The following is a 20,021-nucleotide window of genomic DNA, read 5'->3' as shown; positions in this document are numbered from 1 at the left end:
TTGAGATTCAAGTCTCTTAAGTTTCAATATTTCAAGTACAAGTTCAATATTTCAAGTTCAAGTTCAATATTTCAAGTTCAAGTTCAATTATTTCAAGTTCAATATTTCAAGATTCAAACTTTCAAGTTCAAGTTCTACATGCAAAATCTAGGATACTTTGGGATGAGCAACTTCTCCCAAGTTGAGATTCTTGGCTTTGAATTCGTGTCGGGCGCACTTATTTTTAAGGAGCCGCTTGGCGTTCGAATCTCATGTGCCCAAGTACAAATTTCAATATCGCAATTTCGATTATGCACCTTTTAATATTGCAATTTCAATTATGCACCTTTCAATACCGCAATTTCAATATCGCACTTTCAATTGCGCAATTTCAATATCGCACTTTCAATTCCGCATCTTTACTTGCCTAGTCCTTCTAGGCAATGTGGACCTACTCCCTAATCCGTTTTTAGGGGGTCTTGTATTTACTAATTCCGCACTCATTTACAATTGTGATGTTCCTTTATTTGCTTTATTGCTTTCATCACCATACATGCTAAATACAACAAAATGCAAAGTTACATCACGCTTAACAAAGATAATTTCTTGGACAAACCGATCTTAGGTTCCCTTAAATTACCTTTAAAGCGAAGTGACCACCATACAATTAGAGATTCTATTTGCTCTAAAATTCAAACCCACATAGTCTAATCTAGGGTATATTTTCGAAAATGCTATGTCACGTACTCGAATAATTTTTAAAGCTCGCGGAATAAGCATCTCGTTCCCGTGCCCGGATCTCACCCATCCGTTTCAAGGATTCAAAGCCTTATCCAAAATAGAGTCACTTGCGGTCTTTCCAAACGAGACTTTAAATAAGGTTTGGTGGCGACTCCTTCGAGGTACAAAAATACAATGGTTTTCTAAAAAAAATTGCCTCCTTGTAGGGAAAGAGCATACTTGTGATGCGACCAAAAACACCCCCTACACATAGCAGCAGGACGAAATGATGTTGCACAAGATGGTTTTGATCGATATTTCAAAGAGTCTGTGTTGTTGGGAGTAGCGTATCCAGGATTTTGAAATAGGGTAGACACTTTTAAAAGAAACAAAAACTACAGTTTTTTTTAAAAAAAAAGATACAATGAAAATGAGAATTTGCGGAGTACTAATTACAATGTTTACATATAATTTATCAATTTCACCGTTCACCGTTATTTTATAAATTCTAAGAATTTAAAGATTATACAAGATAAATATGTATACGCAGTACTCCGTGTTATATAAGCAAATAACAACAAAACTTTAAAAATATACGAAGTAGAAATTAAAAATCAGATGAGAATATGACGTGCCACCCCGAAAAAGAAAGGAAAAAAAAACTGGAATTTTAAATACTTGGCAATCTAGTTAATCTGCAACAAACAAACATAAAGGTAAGATGCTAGAGTGGTCAGTGAGGAAAAAAAACTGGAATTTTAAATACTTGGCAATCTAGTTAATCTGCAACAAACAAACATAAAGGTAAGATGCTAGAGTGGTCAATGAGGAAATCAAGTTATGATTTTTCATGGGTTCGACTCCTACATTGAACAAATTCGTGTTTTTTTTTCTTTATTTAAATACCCAGCCTATTAAAATGATTTTTCAGTTAAAAAGTTGGGTAGACATTTGTCTACCCAATTTACACTATACATCCGCCACTGATTGTTGGATATAACTGGGGAATTATTAGGGGTGTTACTAGGTAATCGGCCCAAGGATAACGTGTGACAAGGCCATGAAACTACTTGGTGACTTTGAGTTAGCAATGACTAGCGTATTGACTTTATGCTTGAATTGGTTTCTGATAAACTTCCAGGTGATTATGGAGTACGGAGTGCTTTTCAACTTATAGGCATGTTGTAAATTTTATTAGTGGATGTCGAAGTGAATCATCGCTTCTTTTCTCTTCATTATCAATTAATTTGTTCTTAATTTTTTATTGAAAGCATTCTTTGTTTTATTTTATCAAAAATATTCGAAAATTGTGTCATAAAATTGTTATTTCCTTAAGTTCACAGATGGTTCTTCACATATTACTCAGATTATGTATTTTTCCCTTTCAAAATTCTTTTAAGACAAACAAAAGAATTATGAAACTTTTGTGTTATTTGTTAATATTGATGATTTGATCTTGATTTTACAGTATGTTTGCTTAAGGGTGTCAAACTTATTTTTTATATTTGCACGCATCGCGTGCATATAAGATTGTTAAAGAAAGAAAATAAGTGAGACTAATCAATACCTAGTATTTAAAAAGGAAAACCAGCTTCACTTTTAGGACATGTAAGCAACACCATTTTGAAGACACGTGTCAGACACAAAGTCATCACCACTAAGACACGTGGCCAATAATACATAATCTCATGTAATACATAATAAGTCACCTCAACATTTCATCCTTCCCTAGTATTTAAAAAGGAAAACCAGCTTCACTTTTAGGACATGTAAGCAACACCATTTTGAAGACACGTGTCAGACACAAAATCATCACCACTAAGACACGTGGCCAGTAATACATAATCAATTCTTCATGTAATACATAATAAGTCACCTCAACATTTCATCCTTCCCTTTTCAATTTTAGTTTAACCGTTTAGAACAATTTAATTAAAGACATTGATTAATACATTGGCGGTTATGGTGAATCAAGAATGACAAACATTTCAGATGGTTATAATTCTCGGGTTAATGAATATGACTGTTTATTAAACCTACATGTTTACAATTTTTTATAGACCGACATTCCTCCCTAAATTATTTTGCTAAATTTCTTCATTCTGAAGAATTTTACTATTTTCCTATAGTTGGGTGGAAGTAAAAATTATGTTATGAACTTTTAATTCATGCCCACCCCATTGTTTTCTGGAAAAATATTTCTTCTAATGAGGTTGGTATTAGTTAATGTTATCATTATATTCATTTTTTTAGCCTATTTAAATCAACGTTTTATCTTCTTCGCATCCCGTTGCCTGACTTGCCTCAATCATCATCATATTTCAAGTTCTTTTACAAACGACTTAAAAAACCGACAACATGGATGCATTTTTGTTTTGAAATATGTATGACACCTACTACTACTACACCCCTAACTATGTAAGCACAATTTCGAGCTTTATTAAAATGGTTTAGTCTTTGATGTTTTCCAGAATTTTGACATATCACGTCTGGTTAGCTTGATCAACAACTCTTAATTCTAGGTCATTTTCCTTTTTGGTAGTTTTCTTGATTGTGATGCAAAGGATAGGGTGCGAAATCTTATGTATACTTGGCAATTGAAACATAGTTTTTCAATCCAACAAACAACAATCGTGAATTTCTTAGCATATTGAAGATTTGTGGATTTCTTTGGTTTAATCCAAAGAATACATATGCTTAGCTTAGAATGTATTAGCATATTTCTCTTATTCTCACTTTTTTTAAAAATCCCTTGGATAAAAGCTATACTTCTAAACTAGAATGTATTTGTGGTCTTGTGGGAGCTCATAATATATTCCATAAAAGTAATCCTTCCACCCAATATATCTTCGAAATTTTAGTTTGTCCACGTGCTATAAAAATTATAGTGAAATATTATACGTTTATACATTTATCGTTTTGGTATGTCAATTTACCATTTTTTTCAATTGTGTTTTCTAAAATATAGCCCGTGCGTAAAACGGGCCAAAAGCTAGTTAATTAAATAAGGCTGGATGAGAAAATCAATGAGAATAAAGGTAGGATAGGGTAGAAAATTAAATTATAGAATGCGAGTAATTTGGAAAAAAAATTGCCAAAAAAGAAAAAAAAAAGTTTACAATGGGAAAAACCTTTAAGAAATGAAAGGAGAATGCAGTAACTTTAGAGTTTAGATAGAGAAATATTTGAATCAAATAATTTTAGAATATATGTACATGAACTAGACTATGACGTACACTCAATTAATTATGATCGACTAAATTTTGATAGGCAGAGAAAAAAAATAAAAAATGTATGAGAGATAGTACATCCACGAGTGGAAGTGTGTAACCACGGAAGCCATTTGTCCGTACTTGACTTTGTCTCCTGTTAAAAAAACTGAATGCATGCAATACAAGACAAATTAAAACATGTGGATACAGATCACAGATCACACATTCACACATTCACACATTCACACAATCGAAAGTACGCATTGAAATCTCCGGTTATTATCCAATCTCTTCGATCTTTCGTAATCTTCTAGTTCTCCAACTTAAATCTTTTACTCCGTAGAATTTAGTATTTACTCCTTCCGATCCGATATTAGTTGTTCCGTTACTCAAGTGGACATATTAAAAAAGGCGATGGTTCAAGTGAATTTGGCCCAAAAGAATAAGCAGCAAAACATGAAGGAGGTGAATAGTTTTGAAGATAAAACACAAAATATGATCACCATTAAAGGGATTATTGGGTTAATAATGTCTCAAATTGATGAGGATGATGTTCATAATAATAAGGAGGTTATTTCTCTTGGAATGGGGGATCCGACTGCTTATTCGTGTTTTACAACTACTCGTGTCGCTGAGGAGGCTGTCGTTGATGCATTGTCTTCTACTAAGTTCAATGGTTATGCTCCTACTCAAGGTCTTCCACAAACTCGAAAGTAATACTTTTTCCTTTTTTTTTTTTTTTTTTTAAGTGCCTATTTGTATGATTAAGGTTATGTTCTGCATTTTGAATTTCATTGTTCGCCTTCTTTTAGATGATAGGGGGACTCGGACCATTATATTCACTCACAGTAATCAATGGAGAAAATTAAATAAGCATTTCCATCTTAATAATATCATTTAATTAAGATAGTATTTGTTTTGATTGCAAACAAATATTATCAGCACTCTGACGGTGGTTGTGGGCCGGTGGTCACGGGAGGTACCACCTGTGGGGTTATGTTGTGCCGACTCTTTTTTTATATTATATATATATTTTTTTTGGTATGAATGAGTTACAAGGCAATACAAATTTACAAATTGGGGAAGTGAGATTCGAACCTGGAATTCATGAATTCAATTTTAACTACTCTGCCAAGACCTCACCTGGTGCCCCCAACGTGGTTGTTTTTACTTATTGGCAAAGTGGGAAAATGGCAAGCATGATTAACAAAAGGAAAAGGGTTTAAAAAACATGTAGATGTAATGTAGCATGTGTTTGATCTTATCTTAAGAGTATCAGTATGTTTCACTTGAAATGTTGGTAGAGTCGTCGTATCAATCTATCTTGGTGTTGGGCGAGAATCAAGTGAGAGTTCAATGGTAGTCTCGTGGAGTCGTGTTTATATATTTATTTTCTTTTTTCTGTTGGACAGGGCAATTGCTGATTATTTGTCGCGTGATTTACCATACAAATTAACTAAGGATGATGTTTTTGTGACATCTGGGTGCACAAATGCTATAGATATAGCACTGTCTATACTTGCTCGTCCAGGGGCCAATATATTGGTACCAATACCAGGCTTCCCAATCTATCAACTCTGTGCTTCCTTTAGGCAAATTGAGGTTAAGCACTTCAACCTTCTTCCCACCAAGGGTTGGGAAGTTGATCTTGACGCTGTTAAAACTCTAGCTGATGAAAACACCGTTGCAATTGTTGTCATCAACCCTGGAAATCCGTGTGGAAATGTCTACTCTTATCACCACTTGTCACAGGTTAGTCTTGTTCCTCAATGCACAATCTTACCGTCTCACGAGCTACTCTGTATTAGTTAAACAAATAACATTAAACGACAAGCAAAACACGTTTGGATAGCTTATGTTACTTGTCAGTTGTCAGTTGTCAGTTGTCAGTTAACTCTGTTGCAGTTCAGATTGCAGACATAGCAAAGAAGCTTGGAATTGTTGTAATTGCTGATGAAGTGTATGGGCATCTTGCATTTGGGAAAAACCCGTTTGTGCCAATGGGAACATTTGGATCAATTGCTCCTGTTCTGACTCTTGGATCATTATCGAAGAGATGGTTAGTCCCTGGTTGGAGACTCGGCTGGCTTGCTGTAACAGATCCTACTTCCATTTTCAAGCAGCCTAAGGTTTATATCACATTCATATGCTTATACATGCATACATACTCCTATTCTTCTTTAGAAATAATGTCATTTTAATCAGTATTTGACTTCTGGTTCTGAAGGACTATGTTTGTAACTTTGTATACTTCCATGCTCACAAAATAGGTAAAACTTAATGATATTCCTTTCTCTTGAATCATTCTTAGGTCATGGAGAGATTAAAAAAGTTCTTTGACATCTACGGAGGACCACCAACATTCATTCAGGTTTCTTTCTGTTATGCTTAATCAGCATTAGTGATTTTGAATTTTCGCCCTTGCTTATTGCCTACTAATAACTCATGTCCTGATATTAGGCAGCAGTGCCACAAATCCTAGAGGAAACAGACGATGTCTTTTTCAAGAAAAATATTAACCTTCTTAAGCAAACATCAGATTTCTGTTTTGATGGTATAAACAAGATCCCCTGCCTCAATTGTCCGCAGAAACCAGAGGGTTCAATGGCTGTAATGGTAAGTCATATACTCCTGCATGACATCCTCCTTTGAATATGTAGTTGCGCCACTGATTGCCAGCCAGTTTAGTTGATAAAGTCTTGATGGGTGGTAACCAAGGCCTTAATCGTGTACAAAAAATTTAAACTTGAAAACATGATTGAGATTAGACTGATAATTGTGCAATGATATATGCAGGTAAAATTGAATCTCTTGTTACTGAAAGATATCAGTGATGATATTGACTTCTGTTTTAAGTTGGCTAAAGAGGAATCTGTAGTCATTCTTCCAGGTAAGAAACGAAACAATCACTGACATGTATATCTAGTTCTTTCCATATTAGGACACCTAAGCTAGCCAAAAAAACACCATCCTTATTATTTTTGACCTGTGATGCTGATGCATCCCAAATCGGTTCATCCCAAATCTGTTGTAGAGGAACATTTCAATTGGATTGGATTGGATTGGATATCAAGAGCTAACAGAAACTTGGATTGATGTTGCAGGAGTTGCAGTCGGAATGAAAGATTGGCTTCGGATCACCTTTGCTGTTGAGCCTGCCTTTCTTGAAGAAGCGATACAAAGGATAAAATCTTTCTGTCAAAGGCATGCCTGTCAGCCAGATCGAAACTAATGAAGTATATATATATTTCCTACGTATTATTGTTAAAAACTGTGAATAGATGATTGTAAAGGAGCTAGAAATGAAATTTAGCATCATATACTAGTACCTGCCTCCTTGTCTGAGTTTTCAAAGGTCGTATAATTTGCAAAAGGTAAAATCTACGAATCAACGAACATTAACTTGTAAAGTGTTCCAGGGGCCATATATCACGTACTCTTTTTTTATTAGATAGATCAGTAGCCATTTTAATCAATCATACGAGGTAAATACCAAAACATTTCAAGGAGAAGAGAGGCCTTGACGATAGCATGCTTGTTTAAGCAGCATTAAACGCGGGGGCTGCTCCTTCATAGCTGCTATACTTGTTGTCCAAGACGATGCAGAGGCAGTCTTCTTTGGACTTTAAAGTATGCGTATGATTTTTGTAGCTTTTAAGTTTTGCTAGAAGAACTTGCAACAAAGTGGCCACATGCTTACCTACATCGCTATACTTTGTCACTCATTGTAAATATATATACTTCCTCCGTTTATAAATATTCGCAACGTTTGTTACTCTCACGTCTGTCAATACACACTTTGATTATTTATATCTTATATTCTCTTTATGCAAAAATTATAGAAAGTTGATATTTTGAATACACATTGAAACGAATCTAACAACATCCCAAATGACCATGTTTTATCTTATATATAGAACACTAACAATAGTCAAAGTTGATTATATGAATAGTGTAAAATGTCCAAATGTTGCGGCTATTAACAAACGAAGGAAGTACATAAATTAAACTAAAATATATACAGTGACGGATCCACCTTAAGACATCCTATATCTAATGTTCTAGGGCCCCTAGTTGTGTAAGCTAGCCCGAAATCACCGGTCTTGTTTTCTAGTCCATGTAATTTAGTTAGCATTCGACAAAAACAATAGATAAATTAGCTTAAATTCAATTGAATCATAATTTGAGGGTATATTTCAAGCAATAATAACATGGCAATACCCAAAATATCTGAAAATTTTATACAAGAAAACTTAGAAAAGATATTCTTAGCTTACAAGTTACAAGGCACATAGTTGAACACTTGAATGGTGGTTGCAACAAACTTGTTAATTTAGAAAATATACATAAAACATTTAAGTCAAACACTGGAAATCTGGAATCGAAAAGTATGAAATCAGATTCAGCAGGGAATTTTATCAACAAACCATATGAATACATCAATAGGAAGCCTTATAATGTCCATAGCTTTGTTTGCAAGATCTGAACAGCAGGTCAGACATGGGCACACGTAACTCAATAATGACCTGTACCAGAAAAAAATTAAACAAAGTTAGGAAACAGTAAATTAGTCAACAGATTCATGAAAATTAGCTTTAATTGTAAAGGGGAAGATGAAATGTGAACATACCCAAGAATCCAAACAATACCAGCAGCAAGAGATAGAAGGAAAGCAGAGACAGCAAAAGGGAATCCAAGTATGTATGCTATCGGCCGACAACCTCGCCTCCTTTCTTCTTCTTCTTCTTCCATCTCTTCGTCGTGGTGTTGATGTTGATGACGCTTAACTTCTGAATCTACTATCTTTCCTTTCATTGTAAAGGCGAAATTCTGTGTTGTGAAAATAGAGAGTTTGCTTTCTTATGTACGTAATCCAATGTTCCTATCTTCAAATGCTTCAAGATTGCTTTAATCTTTCCAGGGAGAAAGGGAAAAAAGGTTGATGCTAGACAGTTAAGAAAAAAGTTGAAAGAAGAAGTGGGAAAACTTTGAACAGTTTCATTTTTGTTATTCCTGATTAGTGATCTACTAGTGATGTACTTAATTCTATGCCTTCAACATCCAGGTAGGGTAATCCATGTATTATTCCCTCCTTTAATATATATAATATGTGGTGTGTGTGTGCGCGCGCATGAGTGTATCCATCTACATAAGAGTTATTATCAATAATTGATCTCTATGTGACTATGCTACAATTCATTACAATTACGGAGTAGCGAGTTACTTGTTTCGTTACCGATGTCACAGGAAAATGTAGCCACGCTTCAAGGTGTTATCTTGCAAATTTGAAATTTGTGAATATAGTACGGGCATGTTTAGATTGAGGGTAATGTATTAAAGGGATAATAAAATTCAAACTAAGGTAATTGAAGGTGATGATGAGGGGATGAAGTGGTGGCAAAGGGAACAAGCTAATGTTGGCAAGAAGAAAATAAAAGGGAAGGGGGAACAAATACCCTCATCATGGGAGAAATAGTTACCCACCATCCCACTAGGGTGATTAATACCCTCATTTTGGGGTAATTACTTCCCCCTTCCTCCCTTCTCCTCACAACACCACCACTACCACAACTTCATCACAATACCACCACACCACCCTCTTTGCAACCACCTCAATTCACCTTCATTGTCCTTTTATTATGGTGGTTTGACTTTAATTACTCCCATAATCCATTACATCCAATCCAAGCGTGCCCTTCATGGTAATTATTACCATGGTAATGGAACTCCATCTCCGTGTGTTTTTTTTCTTCATAAATTTCAATTACCACGTATAATGTGGTAACAGATGAGCAAAATTTATGAAGAAAATAAAGCACTTGAAGGACTAACATAGTAACATTACCCTGTATTTACACGAATACATGATATTTTCTTCATAAAAGCACTAATCACCCTTCATTATCCGCTACCAAAAAGGCTGTTATTGTTTTAACAATTCAGGCTAATCAAAAACCAAAAAAGGAATGATAAAATCTTAGGGAAAGGGCAATAATGTAAATCTTTCTCAATCATCAATTCGAATTCCTACTCATAATCCTCTTCCCTACTTGGCAATTGCCGAGTGCCGACATCAAGTCCATGACAAGTGTTCTTAGATCACAGCAATCTTGTTGAAACATCATAAATATTAAAAAAGTACTAAAGGACCTTGAATGTAAAAAAATACAGCTAAAAATCTTTTGTTGGGTAAACAACTACAGAGTAAGAAACCAAACATTTTAGAGGGAGGTATGCATTAACATTCAGCTACAAGTATTGGGCAACACCCAACAAGCATCAAACTCATATGCAGAATTGACGAAAACAGAAGTTCAAGTCAACAATAAGCAGATCATCATCCATTCATCATTATCATTAACACTTCGTTTCTTTACAACCCCATGTCCAGCAACAAGCCAAAGCACTAACCAGAACATCAATTACTAAATACCAAGTTCCGAAGTTCATGCCTCACTGCGGCTTTAGCATATATCTATACCAATTACTAATATTCCAACTAATCATTAAATTAAGAGAGAGCCCTTTACCAAATTACCAACCAGACAAGTTAGACTAACCCCAAAACTTTCTTCACACTTGGAAAATATTTACCAGCTTAAAGATCACTGTCCCTCATCTGCAACATTGACAAGTTCATACTCAATCAAGGAGAGATTGTTTTCCTCATTCACAGTGAAATCAGCAGGTTCAGTTGCCTCAATGCGGCCCCACTTGTTAACTGCAAGCCTCATTGTTCCCTTAAACATGTCAATCTTTGCATTTCGGATGATCACAGTTGTATCAGGCTTCATTATGTCAACTAAACAGCATAAAGACAGACACGTGTAAGCAAGAGAACAGTAAAAGCAACATCTCAGAACCACAAATGAGTACCAATATAAAGGGTAGTATAAACCAAGCAATCTACAAGATTTTACTCACATCCTCTCCAACATATACTCTCATTGATTTTTAAATTTCAATACTTTTTTCACTATTTTTTCAAAGAGGAGAGTGAGCAGGAGAGGGAAAATAAAATTCACCAACAAGTTCCAGGGTAAAGATAAGTACTCAAGTAACAATGTAGAGCATAGCACAAGACTGAAAGAAGGAAAAGAAACCAAAACATCAACAAACGGAAAATAGCATGTCCAAGACCTTGAGTATTTGCTGGACCATCCAGATTAGCACACTCACATTTACAACTAACCAGAGGCATATCTTACTCTTTTTAGATTGATGCTTAAGCTATCTCTGCCAAAACAAGGGCCCTATTCTTTAAAGTCACCAAAAAAATTAACATAATCACAATTATTCATCCAGCGGTGATCAGACAAATACTCGACAGTAGTTCACACTTCAGTGTTAAAAAAAATATCCCTCTTCACATGCCTATGCCTCACATGTCCCACATTCTGTAAGTAAGCAAACATCAAAGCCAAAACCCCCAATTACAGATCCATTTATTTTGACATTGAGGATGACTTCATAAGTTCAAATACTTAATATCCAAGAGCTTAAACACCACTACCAAAGAACAAAGTATAGTAGGTTATTTCATACACTAATTAGTTTTAATCTATTTCAGACACGCACTTCACTTTGTCACCTTTAACAATGCTTCAATGAAATGATAAGCTGTAGGAAGCCCAGAAACTTAAAACATGTAATCAAAGCGTCCCTACATCAGGAACCAAGAGTCTCAAACAAAATTCAAGTATCACCTTAATGCTTCCATAATAAAGAAAGCAACCATTTAATCATAACATCCACAACTATAATGATGCATGTAGGTACTTGACCAAGTTCACAGTAAACAATAACCGTGATAGATAAAACGAACCAAATTAACAAATTGTATTTACATAAAAGTACAGTAAAATATAACAACAGTTTTGATAGTACATAATCTTTAACTCAATAAGTTTCAAAATTTAAGAGAAGATTGTTTTGAATAACTTGAACTTCAGCACTAAAAACCTAATAATGTGATCTTGAGTTATCTATAAATATAAGACGATCTTGAGCATTGTACCAAAATCATCAGTAAAACATACTAGTCCAGTCTCATAAATCTCCATTCCAGATTCATAACAAACACAAATTACAAATCCAATTTCATCAGAATCACCAGCGACAAAATGAAACCAAGTAAAGGTACAAAGGGCCATAATGAATAATCATTTATCACGAACCACTGTTTTTTCAAATCTAAACCACAGCAAGCATATCTCATACGAAGTATTTTCCAAAATAAAGGGAAGGGTCACCAGTTCTTAACAGTCATATTAAACCAACCACTGAGATCTAAGTTCCATACGTATTCTATTTAGTCATTCATGTTCCCAACTTTCCCAATATTTCACACTTCTCCCCAACATTTCACACTTCTACTCCATCGAAGTTGTCACTAGGTCAAAGAGAATCCAAGAAGAACCTCTTACTGGTTTACAAATTTTATGTCAATATATTTTTGCAAAACTGAAAACTTACTAATTCCATTGGCCAATTCAAAAAATATCCTTACCATAACAGAAAATACAAATCTAAAAAAATCACACTGTTTGCAAGGCCTTTTATGTGCAATGATTTGTATGACTTTCTATAAGAGATTAACAGCATTTTCAACTAGTGGTTACACTCTTGCACAAAATCAAAAAAATCAAATTTTGTGAGTTGAATTGAGAACAAAAAGCTCTCCGGTATCAGCCAACTAATACCTTGAGGCCTGAGGTATGCACAATAAAGACAACCAACAGAGGATTGAACATTTCTATCCAGGAGTACATAACTAACAAAACCTTAATAATGTGCCAAAAATCTTTCTGCATACGACAAAAATTATAAGTGAGTAAAGCACTTAAACATGGACCATTTTTATCATATCAATAGTTACAGGTACCTGTTTCCCTTTTCAATTAAATGCCAGAAAATCCTGGCTAACCATCAAATCATAAAAAATTAAAAACCCTTGAAAAATTACCAAAATACTTCGTATCTATCAATACTTTTTGCTACGGAGTATTAACTTTGACTTTCCATGTGCATACGTAGGAGATACTTTAAATAATTCATGTGTATTCTGTATATAAACCTTCAAAACAACCAGAAATCCAAAACAAATGACGTAACCACGTGATATAAAATGCCATCACTCCAAATGACAATCCAACTCAAATAATCAAAACATGCCCAAATGTTGAAGCTAGGGTTCCAAAAAAGACATTTCCATCAAATAATTAAACAAATTAAACCCTAACTATAAAATCAAAAGAGTAAAAAAGAAAGGTAAATTACCTTGCTCGTTGCGAGCGGTGAAGATGATGGTGCCAGTTTCATCACCAATAACACACTCAGCAATTCGGGTGTTGCGAAGGTTCTGAGAAACCGCCTTTCCTTTCTTCAAGACGGTGTTAGAGCTTAGAACTTTGGCGATCAAAGTATGGCCGGAAGTGCCTGGTTTAAGTTGGTCGACCTTGACGAAAGTCGGCTTCCTCAGTGGCGGCTTCGACGGCGCATTTCCATCCTGCTGTGAAGAGGCGGTGGCGATTGTAGTGTTTCCGGAGGACATCATCGATTTTGGTTGCGTTGGGGAAGAATTTCAAAACCCTAACCCTAGAAATGTTAACGATCGTATGGGAAGTTTATTGGCTTTCTCTCTCTTCTCACTCTGTCTGGTGTGCTCGAGGGTTCTAAAAATGATGACTACGGTTCGCGGTTCATATATAATCCACGTTTTTTTAGGCGGCCTTTTGTTTTCGATCTTTTGTTGGGATTACTAGGGTCTGTTTGGCAACACTATTGAAATTAATCTGAAATTGATAAGGTAGTATCTGAAACTGATAAGGTAGCTGATTATGTTATCTGTTTGGTAGAACTAATTTTATAAGTACCTGAAATTTTTAATAGTTTAATTGACATTCTATATATTTCAACATCTATAATTATTTTAATTGATGTATTACTCCATAAAAGTTAGTAGTACGGAATAGCTATTATTCTTAAATATAAATACTTCATGCTATAAATCTAAAAATATTTTTAATACAAAAACTAATATCCTGATAAATTTTAAAAGAATAAAAATTATTCATTGCCCCATATTAAACTAGCAATGTTGTCACGGATCACTTGCATTTCTTTGGATGCTACTCTTGAATTTTCGGTGTTTCTAAAATCATTAACATCTGGAAGTTCTTCACATGGCATGTAATCTGGATTTTGATCGAGCATGTTAAACATTAAGTCATTTGGGGAATTTCTCCGAATGTAGTTGTGTAAGGCAAAAGTAGCCATTATGACATCAATTTGTGTTTTCTTACTAAATTGCGGCACTTGTCTTAATATCTTCCATCTTTTCTTCAAAACACCGAATGATCTCTCAATACAACTTCGAACGGATGAATGAGCACGGTTAAAGGCTTCTCTAGAATTTGTTGGTGGCACATTTTTATATTGATCCTTATGATACCTGATCTTTGGGTATGGTACCAAGTACCATTTCCTATCAGGATATCCTTTATCGACCAAGTAATATTTTTCTGTTGTAGAGTAATCACTTCGTGATTAAAAAAATCATAGATTAATTAGATTCTCAATTAATCATTGAAAACAACACAAATATACCTTCTGGAGGTTTGGGGAAGTTCATTTCCCTCGTGTGAAGTGCATGAAGAAAAACACGGGTGTCATGAGCGGAACCTTCCCACCCGGCAGAAATAAAAGTGAAACACATATCAAAATCACATGTAGCCATGACATTGAACGTCGGGACTCATTTCCTCCCTCTATAACGTAATTGTTCTGTTTCGGGAATACATGCATCTATGTGTGTGCCATCAATGCATCCATTAGCATCCTATCATTATGATATTGAATTCAAATTAAGCATAAATGTTAGAGAAAAATATGAGAAGTACAAAAAAATGAATTACCAAAATAATAGTATAATTAATTTGAGGATGTATACCTTAAAATAAGGCATGTATCTTGCATCATGTTTAATTTGAGGAGGTATGCCTTCAAAACTTGCATCCATTGGTATGATAATATCACGTGCAAGACCCATGTAAGCCTTAGATCTACCACAAATTGCTTCTAATACTTCATGAAATGATCTACTAATGGTCTCACCGGAACGTACGTTGAAATCGTTCTGCTACTTCTCTATTAGAAATACCCAATGAAAGAGTATAAACAAAGATTCCCACCTTTTCAATAGTAGACATTTTCTTACTCGGTTTTAATCCATATTTAACTTGTAGTTCTTCACAAAGTTGTCTGAAAACACTTGATTCCATTCGAAAAGCATTAATGGACCGTATATAGTGTCCATTCAAAACATCTCTCATCCACATTTCTCCTGTTTGAATTGAAGTCATACATGGCTCTTTATAAATATATTTATAAAAGTACGTTGCCATGACACTTGAACTACATGTTGTCATGATCCAGAATATTTTCTCTTTTCGACATCCATAATGTGTACCTATTTAACATTATGTATAACCAAAATATTTATAAGATCGATACATTAATAATAAACCAAACAAACAAAAAAAAATGAAACGTGCTCATACACACTTGTTCAATCTCAAAAAAAACATAAAACCCCCCAAAAAAAACTAACATCATAGTGAAATAGAGTATTTTCTACGTTAAATAAAGAATCCTAAATAAAAGTAACCTAACAACAGTACGTTGAGATACCACATAAGACATTATTATTCACTTGGTATGTTTAGTGTGCATATACTCCAACCATGCCGGCCATCATAGACTCATCGTCATCCATGTTTAAGAATATTTCTCTTTTTGCCGCGTCTTCTATTAAATGCATTAGAAAACACCACATCTCACTTTTTCTAACAAGACCACATCCACTATTGCACATGCGACTAACAAAAGTCATGGCAGCAACAATACTTGTGTCATTGGAAGAACCTTGTGTGCTTACACTAATAGAAGGATTATTGTCTGACTCTTTCAATTCTAATGCCCGATTACAATTTTTCACCATGGTTCCAATGTGACTAGATAGCATATACTGATCCACATGATTATCTTCCCTTACACTTCATTTGGATGGGCTTTGTACTATTTGTACCATACTTTTGAGGTTGTTTTCCATTTCTGGTATCACTACTCTCCTCTAGGTTGACTGGACCTTGATTTGGAACTTGAGTATTACAACCACCATCAAGGTCTATACCGGGTACAGTAACCCAATCACCTCTAAGAGAAAAATTAGGTACTTGAGAAGTAACATCACTTAGTAAAGTGGTATAAAAACCTTGTTCTTGACTTTCCAAATCATCCAATCTAGGATAGTAGTTAGGGTAAACCACATCATTTTCACTCTCATAATTTTCATTAATATTGTTATCGTTTCCTTCATCCTCCAAATTGACTACATTCACACTTGATGGGTGACATGGGTCAATGCTTGTTGACACAACATCTGCTTCTGTAGCATATCCATCTTTAAACAAGTTATTCCACAATTCTTTTATCTCGGGAAGTAATCCTTTATTTCGAAACTTTTTTGCTTCAGGCTTTTTCTACACAAGTAAAATTAATATTAAATTTTCTAACTTGTATAAAACACGTCAATAAATTAGGAGTAATATATTTTAACGATTATTTTACTAACCTTAATTTTCCTTTCCCACCATTCTTTTGGAGCTTGAATTTTTCCCGTCACGGCCGGGATCCCATCCAAGACCAGTTTCCCCTGAGTTCAAGAAATTCCAAACCCGCCATTCTCTCCTCATATGGTCAAATTTATTCATAAAATTTTTTATTGAGCATTTTGCATCAATTTTTTTCTCGAACTCCTTATGAAATAATGCCCACTTAACCCCTTGGCCACGCCCATTTTCATTAATGGAGTTTATCAGAATTTCACAGAACATGACCATTTCCTCATCTGACTATATTGTAGTTGGTTTTTTCGCACTACTCTTTTTTGTATTTCCCCTACGGGCTTTGAAGGATTTGAATTTGGAAGGAGCCGCCACGAAACAATTTTTAGGGTCCCATTTGGAAAGACCAAAAAATGACTCTATTGTGGATAAGGCATTGAATCTTAGAAACAGATGGGTGAGATCCGGCCAAGGGAACGAAGTACTTATTCCGCGAGCTTTAGAAATTGTATTCAAGTACACGGCAAGAAGCATTTTTGGGATACCCAAGTCATGACACTATGTTGGTTTGAACTTTGAATTTAGAACATAAAATTTCTATTTGTATCGTGATCACTTTGCTTTAAAGTTAATTGAAGGAACCTAAGGCCGTTTTGTCCAAAAATTATCTTTGTTAAGCGTGATGTAATTTTGCTTTTGCTGGATTTAGCATGTGAGGTGATGAAAGAAATAAACACATAAAGCGTCATCACAATAAGTAAAGGAATTATTGAAAGTGCGTACAAAACCACATCACCTTAAAGAAAGGTGAGTAAAGAGTACGGAATTGAAGTAGCAAGAATAAAGGTGCAATATTTAAATGCGGTATTGAAAGGTGCGATATTGAAATGCGTTATTGAAAGGTGCGATATTGAAATGAAGATATTGAAGTGCGGTATTGAAATTGCGATATTGAAATGACGATATTGAAATTGTACTATTGTATTTAAGATCCGAACGCCAAACGACTACTTAATAATAAGTGTGTCCGACACAGATTCAATTATAAAAATCTCAACTTTAGGATAAGTTGCTCATCCCAAAGTGTCTTAGATTTTTATTATTGATATTGAATATTGAACTTGAATATAAAACTTTAATATAGAACTTGAATATTTAAATTAGGAGTCTTGAATCTCAAAGATTAGACCTTTTAATGTTAAAAAGGCCTCACCTTTGGTGACATTGAGGCTATGGATGCTAAAACTGCTCATGCTCTGTAAGTTCTACAAGATGAGTTGCACTTAAAACCTGTTGATGCAGAGGTGGCCAATAAAGAGAAGCAAGCTCAACAAGGATACATGGTGGCACATAAAGCTATGTTAAGCTTCCTTGCTCACAAGGCTAAATCTCTCTGGTTGAAAGAAGGAGATGAGAACACTGCCATGTTCCACGGGTCCATCAGACAAAGACAAATACAGAACACAATCCTATCCATTAAAGACATGCATGGTAACTAGACTACTGATCCTAGTCAAGTTCCTGTTGTGTTTTTGGAATACTATGAATGGTTTCTAGGGACAAAGGGGAATGATAGAACTACAGTAAAGCAGACAGTGGTGAATAAAGGTCCTTTGGTGTCTGCTGAAATGTCCAGTATGCTTTGCCATAATTTCTCAAAGGAGGAGATTAAGGTGGTGATATGTGTGTTTTATATAGTGTTTTACCCCCGTCCCTTAGTACTTTTATGCGTCAAATGAGCTCTTAGGAGACGTTTTTAGTACTAATATGTGTTATTGAGTGTGCCTTGAGTTTCAGGTTTGATTATGAGAAATTGGTCTTTTTTAGACCCGTTTCATGGTGATTTAGGCCACTACACGAGCCCGAGGAAGTTCGGGACCTTTATCGTCGACTTTCGGGAGCCTTAGATGCTTATGGTTGAGCCCCGAGAGTTAGACTCGGTGATATGGGCGAAAGATATTGAAGATTGCAAATCGCCCTGTGAGCTGAGGGCGAAACGCGAGCATCGGGCAGAAAGACGAAGAATTGAAGTCATCTGTACGCGCCCGATCGGGCGCACTTTGCCCGGTCCGGATCGGGCGCCCATACTTAGGCGTATCCTGGGACTTCGCAGACTGCCCGATCGGGCGGAATTTGGCCCGATCGGGCCGACTATCGAGCACATCGCCTGTTCGGGCGACGCCAACCTCTGCAGCTTTTCGCGTGCTTTCTTTTCCGTTGTTTAGGCTTTATTTTGGCAAACTATATAAACAAGCCTTAGTTAATTTTAGAGGCACCTTATTATTTTCTAGTATTGAACACTTAGATTATTTACTTAGCCTAGTTTTCTCTCTAATTTATGCAAAAACACTTAGTTTAATTCTCAATAAAAATTCAAGCTTTCAATTTCCTTTGTTCTTCAAATAGGTATTATTTCTTATTTTAATTAATTGTGTTGTTCCAATAATGCTTTCAATTATGTTAATTGCTTTGGTTATTGTTAATATGCTTGAGTAATCTATTTTCTAGGGTTTGGGAATCCATGAATAATATGAAGGGATGATTGAATGATTGTGATTGTTGGCATTGTAATTGATTCATATTGATTGGTTTATATTACTATACGATTAGATTTGCGCAAGTTTCATTGCACAGTGTGGGAATTACTCTGATTCTGATCATAATATTGGCGATCTTTTTCCTTCAGATACAGATTCAGTTTCAGAGATAGAGATGGGTGACGAAACTCCACTACCGCCACCTACCCCACGGCTTACAGACTATTCTAAGCCAAGCCTGTCTGTGCTACCAAAGGCAATCATGCCTTCTATTGCAGCTGAGACCTTCAAGATTGAGCCTGCATTGATTAACATGATTGAGAGACGCCAGTACGGTGGGGAACCAGGTGAAGATCCGAATCTTCACATACAGTCCTTCACCCAATACTGTTCCACCATCAAGCAGAAGGGATTGACTCTGGAGCAGACTATGGAGATACTTTTCCCGTTCTCTCTGAGTGGGAAAGCTAAGTTGTGGATTAATGGGTTGAATCGGGCGGCTTTGAAAATCACTAATTGGGAGTCCTTGGCCCTTGCTTTCTATGTTAAATATTTTCCACCTGAGAAAACGGCTCGTCTGAGGGGTCAGATAATTTCTATTTCCCAGCAAGCAGATGAGAGTTTGTTCGAGGTCTGGGAGAGATTCAAGGACTTGCAGAGAGAGTGCCCGCACCATGGTTTGGATGATTGGTTCTTGATTCAGCAGTTTTATAATGGTCTAGGAAATGAGTCTAGATGTCTTTTGGATTCAGCTGCCAGTGGGAGATTCATGCAACTTGAGGTGCCTAGAGCTATGGAAGTGATTGAGGAGATAGCCATTCATAATGCCCAGTATGGGAATCATAGGATCTATCTAACAAGGGTGGTAAGCATGATTTGAATTCTATAGAACAATTAACTTCCCAATTGACTGCTTTACATTATAAGTTTGATAATATGCAAGCAGC

General features: G+C 35.5%; 4 protein-coding genes and 1 pseudogene across 4 annotated transcripts; 1 reads left to right on the top strand and 4 right to left on the bottom strand.

The window, feature by feature from the left end:
* Nucleotides 1-961: 961 nt before the first annotated feature.
* Nucleotides 962-7,239, top strand: LOC110779131 (probable aminotransferase TAT2). The gene is made up of 7 exons (XM_021983658.2): nucleotides 962-4,624; nucleotides 5,324-5,663; nucleotides 5,822-6,040; nucleotides 6,223-6,282; nucleotides 6,372-6,527; nucleotides 6,708-6,801; nucleotides 7,016-7,239. Exons 1-7 carry the CDS (start codon nucleotides 4,326-4,328, stop codon nucleotides 7,141-7,143), a joined length of 1,296 nt encoding a protein of 431 aa, XP_021839350.1. The 5' UTR covers nucleotides 962-4,325; the 3' UTR covers nucleotides 7,144-7,239.
* Nucleotides 7,240-8,129: 890 nt separating this feature from the next.
* On the bottom strand, nucleotides 8,130-9,004 carry LOC110779130 (signaling peptide TAXIMIN 2). Its single transcript, XM_021983657.2, has 2 exons — nucleotides 8,542-9,004; nucleotides 8,130-8,437 (listed from the first exon to the last, which is right to left on the bottom strand). Exons 1-2 carry the CDS (start codon nucleotides 8,724-8,726, stop codon nucleotides 8,314-8,316), a joined length of 309 nt encoding a protein of 102 aa, XP_021839349.1. The 5' UTR covers nucleotides 8,727-9,004; the 3' UTR covers nucleotides 8,130-8,313.
* A 1,220-nt stretch (nucleotides 9,005-10,224) lies between these two features.
* On the bottom strand, nucleotides 10,225-13,630 carry LOC110779132 (uncharacterized protein At4g28440). The gene is made up of 2 exons (XM_022004123.2): nucleotides 13,191-13,630; nucleotides 10,225-10,713 (listed from the first exon to the last, which is right to left on the bottom strand). The coding sequence occupies exons 1-2, from the start codon at nucleotides 13,465-13,467 to the stop codon at nucleotides 10,517-10,519; spliced, it is 474 nt and encodes a 157-aa protein (XP_021859815.1). The 5' UTR covers nucleotides 13,468-13,630; the 3' UTR covers nucleotides 10,225-10,516.
* Nucleotides 13,631-13,832: 202 nt separating this feature from the next.
* LOC130459474 (protein ALP1-like) lies at nucleotides 13,833-14,782 on the bottom strand. Its single transcript, XM_056826856.1, has 2 exons — nucleotides 14,520-14,782; nucleotides 13,833-14,434 (listed from the first exon to the last, which is right to left on the bottom strand). Exons 1-2 carry the CDS (start codon nucleotides 14,647-14,649, stop codon nucleotides 13,980-13,982), a joined length of 585 nt encoding a protein of 194 aa, XP_056682834.1. The 5' UTR covers nucleotides 14,650-14,782; the 3' UTR covers nucleotides 13,833-13,979.
* Nucleotides 14,783-19,655: 4,873 nt separating this feature from the next.
* LOC130460296 (uncharacterized) lies at nucleotides 19,656-19,755 on the bottom strand (annotated as a pseudogene).
* Nucleotides 19,756-20,021: the final 266 nt, after the last annotated feature.

The sequence above is a fragment of the Spinacia oleracea genome, chromosome 4, assembly GCF_020520425.1.
Source record: "Spinacia oleracea cultivar Varoflay chromosome 4, BTI_SOV_V1, whole genome shotgun sequence".
NCBI classification, from domain to species: domain Eukaryota; kingdom Viridiplantae; phylum Streptophyta; class Magnoliopsida; order Caryophyllales; family Amaranthaceae; genus Spinacia; species Spinacia oleracea.
Note: the sequence above shows the minus strand (reverse complement) of the source record. Positions and strands in the feature narration are given on the sequence as shown.

Coding starts and splice junctions, on each gene's coding strand:
- LOC110779131 (XM_021983658.2), top strand. CDS start 4,326: ATGGTTCAAGTGAATTTGGCCCAAAAGAATAAGCAGCAAAACATGAAG. Junction 4,625..5,323: donor GGTCTTCCACAAACTCGAAA/GTAATACTTTTT, acceptor TCTGTTGGACAG/GGCAATTGCTGATTATTTGT. Junction 5,664..5,821: donor CTTATCACCACTTGTCACAG/GTTAGTCTTGTT, acceptor GTTGCAGTTCAG/ATTGCAGACATAGCAAAGAA.
- LOC110779130 (XM_021983657.2), bottom strand. CDS start 8,726: ATGAAAGGAAAGATAGTAGATTCAGAAGTTAAGCGTCATCAACATCAA. Junction 8,438..8,541: donor GGTATTGTTTGGATTCTTGG/GTATGTTCACAT, acceptor TTTCTGGTACAG/GTCATTATTGAGTTACGTGT.
- LOC110779132 (XM_022004123.2), bottom strand. CDS start 13,467: ATGATGTCCTCCGGAAACACTACAATCGCCACCGCCTCTTCACAGCAG. Junction 10,714..13,190: donor CACCGCTCGCAACGAGCAAG/GTAATTTACCTT, acceptor TATGCTGTTTAG/TTGACATAATGAAGCCTGAT.
- LOC130459474 (XM_056826856.1), bottom strand. CDS start 14,649: ATGGCTACATGTGATTTTGATATGTGTTTCACTTTTATTTCTGCCGGG. Junction 14,435..14,519: donor CTTCCCCAAACCTCCAGAAG/GTATATTTGTGT, acceptor ACTCTACAACAG/AAAAATATTACTTGGTCGAT.